This window comes from Strongylocentrotus purpuratus, unplaced genomic scaffold (assembly GCF_000002235.5).
Source record: "Strongylocentrotus purpuratus isolate Spur 01 unplaced genomic scaffold, Spur_5.0 spur5_scaffold_13, whole genome shotgun sequence".
Lineage (NCBI taxonomy): Eukaryota > Metazoa > Echinodermata > Echinoidea > Camarodonta > Strongylocentrotidae > Strongylocentrotus > Strongylocentrotus purpuratus.
This window is the reverse complement of record NW_022145598.1, coordinates 10,711,679-10,724,640: the sequence shown is the minus strand read 5'-3', so window position 1 is coordinate 10,724,640 and position 12,962 is coordinate 10,711,679. Positions and strand designations below refer to the sequence as shown.

Sequence of the window (12,962 nt, the reverse complement as noted above, 5' to 3'; positions counted from 1 at the left end):
CATGTATGTCAGCGTTAAAAGGGTTGTCATGGAGCTAATCGAGACAAGAAGTGGGTAATTTCCTGTCTTTTTTTAATAATTGTGTGTAATTTCCTGTCTTTTAATTTAAAGCCATTGTGTTGGGCAAAGCAATCCTTCCATGAATTGGTTTGTATTTTTTTCTGCAAAATTACACTTGTGGCAAGTGATTGACCATGCAGAGAGGCAAAGTGTTGATTATAATATGCCATTCTTCTAAAGCACATATCACATTATTATATAACGTCCCAATGTGCCTGCCTAAGGATATTTGCATATCACTACCTCAGTTTTAACTCCGGTAGGGCTCATTGCATTCAAGGAATAAATCCCGCCAGGTACACCTGGGTATAGAGAGTGGCAAATGTAGAGTAAATTTCTGCCGAAGGATGCTATATAGTGCTGCAGCAGGGATTCAAACCCTGTACCTCATTAATATATTAGACCATATTGCCATTGTCTTCAACTCAGGGGAATATGATCTTAGCTCAGTTAATATTTCCGATGTACATGTACTCCTCAAGCCCACGCAGTCAATATAATATAAATGTTTTCTCTTTTAGCATGCTTCAATATTTTTCTGTCTTTGCTTTTCTTCATCTAGGTGTCTCTGGATGGCATACCCAAGACACCTGAAGACCTTGATGACTTCTACCGTAACCGAGGTCCCATCCCCTCATTCTCAAACTCTGGTGGTTGCATCCAAGATGTGGTTGGCTACCAGGCTAACACCTCAGCTCTAGGTATAAAATAGGTTTACAATTGAGACACATACCACTTCTATCATAACCGAGGTCCTATCCCCTCATTCTCAAACTCTGGTGGTTGCATCCAAGATGTGGTTGGCTACCAGGCTAACACCTCAGCTCTAGGTATGAAATAGGTTTACAATTGAGACACATACCACTTCTATCGTAACCGAGGTCCCATCCCCTCATTCTCAAACTCTGGTGGTTGCACCCAAGATGTGGTTGGCTACCAGGCAAACACCTCAGCTCTAGGTATAAAATAGGTTTACAATTAAGACACATACCACTTCTATCATAACCGAGGTCCTATCCCCTCATTCTCAAACTCTGGTGGTTGCATCCAAGATGTGGTTGGCTACCAGGCTAACACCTCAGCTCTAGTTATAAAATAGGTTTACAATTAAGACACATACCACTTCTATCATAACCGAGGTCCCATCCCCTCATTCTCAAACTCTGGTGGTTGCATCCAAGATGTGGTTGGCTACCAGGCAAACACCTCAGCTCTAGGTATGAAATAGGTTTACAATTAAGACACATACCACTTCTATCATAACCGATGTCCCATCCCCTCATTCTCAAACTCTGGTGGTTGCATCCAAGATGTGGTTGGCTACCAGGCTAATTACACCTCAGCTCTAGGTATGAAATAGGTTTACAATTAAGACACATACCACTTCTATCATAACCGAGGTCCTATCCCCTCATTCTCAAACTCTGGTGGTTGCATCCAAGATGTGGTTGGCTACCAGGCTAACACCTCAGCTCTAGGTATGAAATAGGTTTACAATTAAGACACATACCACTTCTATCATAACCGAGGTTTTATCCCCTCATTCTCAAACTCTGGTGGTTGCATCCAAGATGTGGTTGGCTACCAGGCTAACACCTCAGCTCTAGGTATAAAATAGGTTTACAATTAAGACACATACTTCAATGACGATTAAAACCTACTGGACAAAGATCCAGGATTTTCCAATACTTAACATACCAATACAGGGCTGTCAACTTTGGAGAATTGCTTCGAGGGAGATTGTATGCAATTGTTTTTGTTGCTCAAGAAGGGGGGGGGGGAGGGAGGGGGGTAGTGAGCACTTTAAAAATGAAATATTCATCATTATCATTATTATCCTCACTACTATCATATATTAATGTCGAAACCATTATCATTTTCATCATCGTTATCATCATCTTATGTTTTCAGGATCCACTGGTCTCCTAACTGGAAACATCTCTGGCCCCTGCAAGTCTGGCTTCTACTATCTGACTGCTCTACCAAAGACCAATCTCTTCCTTCTGGTGGTTGAGAACTGGAGGAACACCAAGGAGAGTCTCTTCTTCAATTTCAACTGCAGAATCACCAACAAGTGAGTTTATATATAGCTCTTACTGCATAGGCTTTAAACCCCATCCGCACTATTTTGGCCAGGAGGGATTAGACCTCCCTGCAAGGTCGCTGTCGGGTGGTTATCTCATCAAATCAGCTCTCAATTAACATAAGAAAAGGGATAAAATCTATTGCTTAAGGCTATAAGTTCCATGTTGGGCATTGAACCCATGACCTATTCATTTCCATTGTTCCAAGCACCTGACTGTGACACTATAGCTTCTTTGTTTAAAGCCTGTCTGCACTAGTTTGGCCAGGAGTGAATATAAACCTCCCTGCATGGTCACTGACAGGTGGTTATCTCATCAAATCAGCTCTCAATTAACATAAGAAAAAGGAAATCATGGGTGACCAACGGACACCGCTTGGCATTGTTTGCTATATAGAGGGCCCAAGTAGCTACAAGTAGTGCAGTCCCGCTTTAACTTACAAGAAATGTGAGGAAATACAGACTAAACCAGCTCTTCCTTTAATCTCTTTAACCTGTCAGGGTGTCAGCAACAGGAGCGTTCAGGATCATCAACGGAACCTGCGCCCACACGGACGACAAGGTCTCCCTTGTGATGCAGAACAAGTGCCCCATCATACGTGACGTTAACATCCCGTGCAAGTATAACTCCGCTCCACCGGACCGCATCCGCACCGTTACCGGGCTCCTCCTCCTCGCCTCTCTTCAAATATTCTTGTATTTTGTACTGACAGCAATAGGATGAAGATAGATGAAGGGTCGATCTCGAAGCTCCTTTGAGCATGTTTCCGCTTATGTTATTTTTATTCAGCAAAACACCAGAAACCATCTCACTGCGGTCTTGTGTGGTATCCTACATGTATGTCTCTTATGACTTTGCAATATCAACTCCTTTTTTTGCTGAGGCACATGTAGCTTACTATAATGTACGAACATGAAAAGAAGCATCCAAAGAAAAAAGATGAATTGTACTTTAAATCAGAGATCTTTGATGATTTTAGACTATTGTTCAGCTTAAATTTTATTTTAAATATATATTAGAAGAAAAAAACATGGTTGCAAGTGATATTCAAGTAGAATTCAAAATGCTCTTTATCTCTTGATAGGATTTTAGGGGGAAGTTAGAGAATTACCACTCAACATCATTCAATAGTATTTTTTCAACCTTGATGATTAATTGCTTTCTGATGTGCTTTCTAGAACTGGAATGTTTTCATATGAAATATTTTGAAATTGCTTTCAAACATTTTTTCTTAGAGACTATTTGTGTTGTCTTTTTTTGTAGGTAAATTGTTTTGTATTCTAGATTCTTTTTTATTTTAAATGAAGGAATGCTTTGTGTTTTGATTGTCAGGATCTGTGGTTGTTATGTAGATATTTATTGAGGAAATGAAGATGCAGGCTTTAATTATGATTTAAAAGCTGGAAGCAAATGCGGACCAACCAAAGCATGCTCTTTTCTTAACAAACATGACATTTAAAAAACCTTAATTCACCATATCATTATTATTCTAAATTACTGTTGTTTATGCTTTGTACGTGCAGATTGTGAGGCCTTGTTGTGAGACCTTGAAACAAATAAAGCAAAGATTAAACAGGATTGAAGATTTCATATGGCTTTTGGGTAAACTTTTGGCAATTAATTCCTACAAAACTTACTGTAATCATTTCCAAGTTGCATATATAATTTCCCAGAAGTAAATTCAAATTTTGACTCGGATGCCAAAACATAGATCTGTAAACCCAACCAAATACACTAATATTGAACAGTTGATGTTAATAAAACGTGGATTTTGAGGTATTCACCAATATTTTTAGGTAATCAGTATTACTCTTCCCATTATCTTATATGTTATTGGCTCCAAAACTATCATAACTATTTCACTTTCCAGTATTCAACCTATTGTATTTGGTTTGATTCAATCTTTACAAGCGAGAATCATGTATTCAATCAGTAATTGGACTTTATGCAATAAGAAATACTTGTTTTCCATTTTAAATTATAAGAATGAACAAAACATAAATCTTTTCTCTGCAAATGAATCAAACTTTTTTAATATATAAAGAAACCCTTGCATTGACATTTATATTGACTGATTTAATGGTTGTGAAATAAGCATGAATGTTAACAAATTAGTCATTCATGACTTTCATCGTGATCGTTTGATAAGCTATTTAACTTTGAAGCCTTGCTTTTCTGGCATTTCAAACGTTCCGTGGATGCAATACTGTTTTCTTCTTGCCCATCTATGTATATTTATGTGCAATATTATATATATTATTATTATATGAACTTTAATTAAATGTAACAAAGATTGAATTTGGGTTTAGGAATTAGGAAAAAAAATTCTCATTTGAGTAAATAATTTTGGATACTTATTTCACTTGTCTCACCATAAGTAGAAAATAATCTTTAGTGTGCTTACAATTTAAAGAGGTTTTATTCTAGCCTGTCCCAATTGTCATTTCCTCTTCTTCTTTTTTCTCTTCTTTTTTTCAGTAACAGATATTTTGTATGTTGGATTTTTTATTTGTTCAATTGTTTGAACAGGACAGTCACCAATTTGTATACTTGCTTTAAAAAATTGTAGTTGGAATCTCGTATTTTGCAAGGTTTATAGTCGTTTGGTCTACAACTAGTTCGTCTACTATACCCAATTTGGTCTTCATGATTATTATTATTTATGATTAAATGATTATTAGACCATATAGATAGTAGACAAACTGGGCATTAGACAAACTGGGAAAGAGACCGACTGGCAATTAGAGCAAATGAGTGATAGACCAAATGGGTTGTAAACTTATTGGAGATTAGACCAAATAGAAAGTAGACCAAATGGTTATGAGACCCTATGGATAATAGATGGTTAGGGAGTAGACCATATGGGAATAGAATTGGGTAATAGATGAGCAGGTTGTAAACCAAACGGCGAATCACCTTTCGCAAGGAAATTGGTACTTGTTTATAACTATATGATGGAAATTTCCACCATGAGCATACTTTCATTTAATATGTAGTCTTGCACAATCATTGTACTAAAGGAGATTATATGATAAGAGTTTCAAACTATTCTAGACATGCAATAGCTCATACCCTACTAAAGATTGTACATAGTCATTTGCAGATTTTATACTTAAAGGAGAAGAAAAAACTTTGCAGAATTATAGAAAAACAGTGAAAGAGTGACTAGATGATGTAAAAAAGTGTGATGATATTGAAAAAATAGTTTCATTGTGGAGTTTGACTCGGAAAATAATGAGAGAAATTTGAGTTTTTTGTAGAATATGCATATAAAAATTGTTTTTGAAAATTGTGGTACATGGTTGATGTTGTAGATATTATGTGCAATCATGACTTTTGTAGATTAAGAGATTGGACATTTTTATGTGCTTAAAAACATGGTTTAATACCAGTCCTTAATAAAAAGAATTTAATGCTGACAAAAATATTAATTTGATTTGTTGTTACATTTGTCTTTTGCATTCTTTGTTCCAAGAGTTTTTCATGCAATATTCACCTCTTGTTGCTATTACTTTTTTTGTTTTGCTTTTGTTTGTTTGCTTGTTATTTGTTTGTTCGTGTATGTTTGTTTGCTTTATGGGAGTAGGTCCAACATCTCTATATGTTCCTGTTTCCTGCTATAGTAGAATAGCTGGTTTCAAAATGTGCCGATGAATTTTAAAACATTCCATATTGATCATGTTGGTGAGGATATCCTCTACTGAGCTCCTTGTCTCTCGCTCTCTCACTCTCTTCCTTTCTCTCTTTTTCTCTGTCTGTCTGCCACTTTTCCTCTTGCATGTCAATCACTCTTTTCCCTCTTCCATTCCCTTTCTCTCTTCCTTTTTTTTTTTTTCTTCTTCCAGTTCTCTTTTTTCTTGAGAATCTGCCCGGTTTCCGCTCGCTTGAGCAGTTTTTCACAGATAAGTTATCTGAAAAATGAATTATGTAGGCGCAATGTACATCGATATCACTATGTTCATAGCGAAAATTTTAACGAATCATATCATACCATTCTTTCTCGTGAAGTCCGGAGCGACTGTAGTTTGCCGTCAGCATGTAGCATGTTTCCTGCCCTTTATCGCTCTCGAGAAAAATCCAGATGGACTTTCGTAACACTACCATTACTTTCTAGCTCGGGAAAAAAAAATCAAGTTCGGTGCCTTTGAAAAATCATGCATTTTGTTGTTTATTGATTTATGGTAATCAGTCAAACTCAAACCCGACTGTTGTATCGCTCATCAGGATAGGAAAAAGGGATTGTCTCTTCAAATTATGGATTGAATTTTAATTTGATAAATTCATTTTCGAGGCGGGTTAATTTTAATTACAAGAAGAAGAAAAAATTATTATACAACAACAATTTAATAGATTAACCACCACTCGGTTTAAAAAAAAAGAAGTATCCCATCTTGTGTGCATATTTGCACAGAGCAATATAACAGCCACTAAATTTATACTGAATGTTAATTTCCGAGTGATTATTTTGTAGACCATCAAGTAGGCCTGTAAAATGTCAAGTTTACTTTTAAGGTGCCATTGGTATTGTGGCGGAATAGGGGGATTAATAGAACGATGAGGAACTATATAGAGAGATAGGAGGAGAGGTAAGAAGAGGGGTGTATTTCAGTAAGACTAGGGTTGCGTTTATCGACCAAATTTTTGGCTAGAATCAGGTTTCTCAAACGTCTTTCAAGCAAATTTAGAAGGTGATAAACGCAAAGCCTTTTTTAAAGGGCTTTAGATAATTATGGGCATATCTAAAGACGCAAAAAGGTGTGTTTTGAATGTGACATACAGCCAGAATCACGTTTCTGAGAGATCGATAAACGCAAAGCTGTTTTGAACCTCACATACAAATAGGAATTCCCAGGCTAGTTTCCGGTTCGGAGAAATAGCGCTGAGCAGCTGCGAAGAGACAAGGCCTTTATTGTGAATCGTGAAGAGTCGATAAACGCGACATCCCGCAAATCACGATCGTATAGTGGGGTTCGATAGTGGGGTATGATACACTATGAATATGACGAACAAAGAAAGCGGACAAAATATACAGTTCCTCAGGTAGACAAAGGAACATCCCTTCACTGCTATTATGTAAAAAGGTGAATATGCATGTGACACCTGTTCTACACATTTTTATATAATAGCAGTGAAGGGATGTTCCTTTGTGTACCTGGGAACTGTATATTTTGTCCGCTTTCATTGTCAGTCATGTTCATAGTGATAGTGGGGTACGACATATCTAGTGGCAAGCCCCGATAAACGCGCCTAAAGGGGTACGTATATCACTTTGCCACCAAAATCAAGTCAACAATCAATCACTAGCTCAACTAGCCTTTATAGGAGCGCTAGATTCTCCTCTCTTTACAAGTCTAGTTGTAAAGAGGTAAATACCAGACCTGCTGAATAACACAACAACCGATAGATCAATGACTTAATTATTCACAAATCGCAGCCCTCCCGTGTCATTCATAATTGGTCAACCTTTGACCTGAACCCTGGGGCTCTCGATCTCAGATCGGCTCGGGCTCTAGTCTAGTCGATCCAGCCTCTGTACCGTGTGGACGGAAATTTGTTTGGGGATTGCGCGATCAGTGGAGAGACCGCGCTGTGTGTGTGGGGGCCGCGCCAGGATAAAAAGAAAGAACGGACTGAATCTGGACTACTCGCGCTCACGTCACAAGTACAATTCGATATTCGCACTCTATTTGGATTCAATCCATATCTGATATGTCGACAGCTAGCTAGCTAGCTGTGCATGAGCTGAGCCTGGCATATTGCATGATGAGCTGGCCTGGCTCATCTCCACATCGTTCCTCACTTACAATTTAGCTTGTATTTCTTCAACGAGGTGAGTTAAGATCTGAATTATTCTCTAAAGTATCAGTAATCTGTAGGCATGATTAATTAATCCTAAGACTCGTACCAAACTCAAATTCTCTAGACCTAACTATCTGCACGACAAACTTCTAGGCCTACTTCTACTTCTACGACGATACATAGGCCTAGGATCCATAAGTTAGGATGTAGATCTAGACCTAGATAGACTAGTGCTGAGGAATAAACTCTCTAGTTCTTGGTCTAGATGCTGGGTGGAAGCGCTCCCTTGAAGCCCTCGGCCTCCGGTCCAGTGCATGAAGTAACGTCAAGGGTGATCTTTGAAAGTGCATTCCACGCAGTTACTGTCCGAGGGGAAAATGAGTTCTGGTAGAGCTGGGTGCGGGATTGGATAGCCAGCAACTTCTTTGATTGATACTGTCGTGTGTTGCAAACATGTATGATGTAGATCTAGGTCTATGATGTACATGTAGATTTCTAGGGACTAGGCTAGACTAGACCGAATTTTCTGTCTCTTTCGTTCGTTAGCCTCTGAAAAGAGTCTGTTTTGGTTGGCTCCTCTCTTTGAGGCTAACGAACGAAAGAGACAGAAATTTCGGTCTAACAAGTAAGACATAGACTCTAGGTCTAGATATAGATCTAGACCTAGACCGAAAACTTCAGTCTCTCTAATCGTCGGTTGTCCCACTGAGACTACATCTGGCTCCACTAGACCTCCGATTATAGAGACTGAAGATTGTCCTATCGGGACTGTACGGAACCAATGCCGGTTCGGCAGGACCGCGATGAATGAGATATGCTAAATTGCTACGAGATTTTCACTCTTTACATCCTCACACATGCTGCAATAATATGACAATAATTAGAGTCTAATTAAAAATAACATATATATAGCTTATTTGACTTACGATAGCTTGCTCATTTAGATCCTAAATTAATGATTAATCCGAGAAAGTCTCGTCGTCAACATTATCCGTCTTGGTTTTAGTTGATGAATATTAATTTTTTCTTTTCGAACGTCCAATAGCTACCGTAGCTACATACGAGTCGGCCCGGCTTGACCAACGAACTCCCACGAAACGAGTGCTCTGATTGGCCATTGGCTATGTTTTGGTAGGTGGACCCGGAAATATATCGGCCGCCGGGTAATATTTCGAATGCATGAATGTAAGTGCTTCGCGGTTCTGAGGAACAAATTGGATAATTCATATAAGTAAGTCCGAAAATTTCACATTCTATAATAGGTTAGCAAATTTTGAAAACTGTAATTAGGAGATATATAGACCGACCTAATTTACATCTGATTTAGAAATCAGGAAATTAGATCTAAATAAAGAAAATCGGGGGAGAAATGTCGGTAACGAAAAGCTGTTACGCTGTGGCTCTAATTTACCCCCACGGTACGAGATCTCTGGGTTGCCATCTGTATTGGGGAATGACAACAAATGTCAGTTTTATTAAAGAAATGACCCAAATCAGATGGTTATTGCTGTCTAATCTAGACCTAGATCTACTGCAAACCTGTACGATGTAGGCCTATCTTGATTCCTTTGCCTTAAGTTCATTCATCAAATTCTCAAGCCAATCATTTTCTTCCATGTCATGTTCACTCTTCTCTCTCTCTCTCTTTCTCTACAAACACCTGATATTGGGGTTGTGTAATGTATTTTTTGTCCTCAACGTTTAGACTAGATCTAGGGTAATGTAGACTAACTTGTGTCAGTTGTGATGTTCTTGTTTTTTATTGTGGGGATGAAATTGACAAGATTTTAATCTTTCATTTGTCCCAACTCATTTTTAAACCAAGCTTCACTTGTAGAAATCTATTTATTTTCAAGATGTGTGTAATTTTATAGTTTTGTATTTTGTATTTTAAGTGGTTTTAATGAGTGAATACAAAATTGAATTGAATGTGACAGCTACATGTAGGGCACACTTGGTGTCCTGTAGACCTACTGTACACGCAGTCAAACACATTACACACTTGTAACTTAGGGCACTTTCTCTCACGTCCTCTGTCACAATCTTCCCGTAGGGTAGCAAGCAATCTAAAGGCACGATGACAGAAGTGTCTGAATCAAAACCAGATGGTGATTTATTTCTCTAAATTCTGTTATCATGTTATCTAAAGAAGATGTAAAAGTACCAATTACCAGTAACTACTGTAACAAATGACATGTATCTGTACATGTAACTTGACATACACTGTAAGAATGAATCCGTCGGCATAAATTGTTCAAGTGAATAAATAACAATTGGTAACACTTTATAATATTAATAGATTTCATCAGAACAATAACAAGGCATTCAAGCCAAACGCCCAGCACTTATCCGATAGTTGTCATAAATAAGCGAGTTCGTATATAGCTCTGGAACGCATGACCCCAAAATATCCACAGATCTTGGACACGATGGATACTTCCCATGTGTGCATTTTAGAATAATCACTGCCGAAGTGATGGAGGTGCTTCATGAATACCTTTTGTTTGCCTCTTGAGAAGAATACTTCCACCTGTATATCAGATAAATGTAATGTTGGTGCATAAATAAATACTGATTACATAACTTTCATGAGCACTATCCAAGTAATTGTCTCAATAGTTTTACAATTTGGGTACGAATGACCTTTATCTGCCCATGCGCAAATCCTAATTACGAACTCGCTTATTGTTTTGAACTGTAATTGTAAATGTAGTAAACTCTAAGAACTTCTTACTGTAGTAATTAATCAAAGTTTCTTTAATGTACAACCTCTGAGTGCCAAGAGAGAGAGTGTGTGTGAGTTAAAGTAGACGTGGTAACATTGTTTAAGGTTGATGAAAAAACTGCATAATTTTTGTATGAAATCTACTGTATTAACCAATGGGTTAATCCTAATTTTTTTTTCTTCAAACCACAAAGATATTTATGGTTTTCTTTGAAGGCGTCACTGTGCGACACCCTCTAACAGTAAATTCTCCCAACCAATTTTTGAATTTTCCCAACAGTTTTTTCCATTGAAATACTTAGACATAAAGCAGGCTTTTTAAAACACGCTTTAAACACTTAAATGTTTGGAATGTTATACAGTAGAGCCAATTTATTGCTTTGTGACAATGTACATTTACCTAAAATTAACTTAAATCATAATTATATTATAGTTGGGAGAATTTTATCATTAATAATGGTCTGGCTGCATTCATCCTCTATAGATACATTAACGAGGCATTCACTTTCATACAGTTTGACGTTATACCTTAAGTTACTACATGTACAGTATGATCGAAGAACGAATCCGTCGGCCTAAATTGTTCAAGTGAATAAATAAGAATAGATTTCATCTAACAATGAGGCGTTTGAGCCTAACTCATACGTTAACTCCCAGCACTAACATTAATATTGGTAATTGTCACAAATTGTTTTGAGCTGTAAATGTAATACATGTAAAACTCTAAGTAGTTAATCAAAGTTTTTTTAATACTGTACAACGTACACGTCTCTGAGTGCCAAGAGGGAGTGTTTGTGAGTTAACAGATTCACAATCCAGGTTGCTTTTAACAGTGCACTCATATAGATCAACCATTTACATTCTATTTACACATGAGAGCAAAGGCACTTTTAATTCAAATAAAAGTATGGTTGCATTTGTCCCCTATATATACATTAACAAGGCATCCACTATCTTACAGATTGAACTAACGTTATACCTTACGTTACTACAGGCATAGAATACTGTATGTTCAAATTGTTGAGGTACTAAAAATAAACTAAGAGTTACACTTAAACCTAAATCTTAATCTAAATCTACAGGATGCCTCATATACAGTATTATAAGGCACAGGTGACAAAGTTCAAAAGTTTATTTTTTTTGGAGAAGTCTATGGTACTTCACATAATCAAAACTATAAATGTTGTGCAAACACCCCATTAACCTTGCCAATTTTTGGTTAAGCCCCAAATCTTGACAGGTCTGGCAAAGTCCAACATTTTGTCACAGTGGCTTAACCACTATAAATTCGCCACTTTGACCAATTGCAACTATAAAATTTGCCAACCAGTACCATGCCGAAACTATTTAATTCCACCAAACTAGCCCTGCCAGTTTAAAGATGGCAATTAATTATGTCTCTTTTCAGCTAATTACTAAACACTAATTACTAATGTCCAAATACATGTCATATGCCAAATTGACCAAAGTCCCAAATCTTGCTAGCTCTGGCATATTCCGAAAATCTGCCAACTCTGGCAAAGTCCAAAAATCTGCCAACTCTGGCTATTATGACTTTGGCAATTTAAAAGATACAAGGCTGCACAAACTCCAGCATGTACATCATATTCTGAACCATTTGGTACTCAAATCTCAATTCATTAGTAGGACACTCTTAAATTTGGCCAGTGGTGGTGTCGATGGTGATGTTTGGAAGACCGTGCAACAGGGAGACGTATGGGGAGTTCTACATAGCTACTGTACAGTAAAGATGCGGAGGATGGGACGCTAGCTGCTCATGTGGAGAACTGGGCAACACTCGTTCAGAATTATGTTGTCCATGTACATGTGTACAAATGATGCACAGGTTTGAGTGCGTCGGTAGGGATTGTGTGCACAAGGTACCTTTGAATAGTTTTAGACCAAATTCAAAGGTATCGCATGCACACAATTCCACCGACCAACGAATTAAACCTGTGCATCATCTGTTTTATAAGATGGGGCCCCCAAAATTGTCAAAAATACAACATTTTGTTATTTTACAGATTTACCGGATGCATGGCAAAATCATGTGTCCGTTTTTTTTTTTTTTACCGGACGCATGATTATTAACTTATCATGAAATTTAAAAAAAAAATTAAAAAAAATTGTCAGTGCACATTAAACTGTGAACTTAAAAAAAAAAAAAAAAAATAGAATTTTAAATTTTTTTTAAACAGATTATAATTATCAAAAAACATGAAAAAACAAATAATTATCACCAAAAAAATATAAAAAAAATCATTAAAAAAAAATTATATTTAAAAAAAATTATT

At 37.1% G+C, this 12,962-nt stretch overlaps 1 protein-coding gene across 2 annotated transcripts in view; it reads left to right on the top strand.

Moving 5' to 3' along the window:
• The window catches only part of LOC100891463 (voltage-dependent calcium channel subunit alpha-2/delta-3), a 51,977-nt gene extending 47,698 nt beyond the window's left edge, over nt 1-4,279 (top strand). Inside the window, exons 20-22 of one of the 2 annotated variants that reach the window (XM_030982896.1) lie at nt 623-761; nt 1,972-2,134; nt 2,645-4,279. In XM_030982896.1, coding sequence (XP_030838756.1) covers nt 623-761; nt 1,972-2,134; nt 2,645-2,867 — 525 coding nt within the window. In that variant the 3' untranslated portion in view covers nt 2,868-4,279. Of the gene's footprint in view, nt 1-622; nt 959-1,971; nt 2,135-2,644 lie in introns of those variants that run through there. The other variant, XM_030982895.1, reaches the window with a different exon arrangement.
• The last annotated feature ends 8,683 nt before the right edge of the window (nt 4,280-12,962 follow it).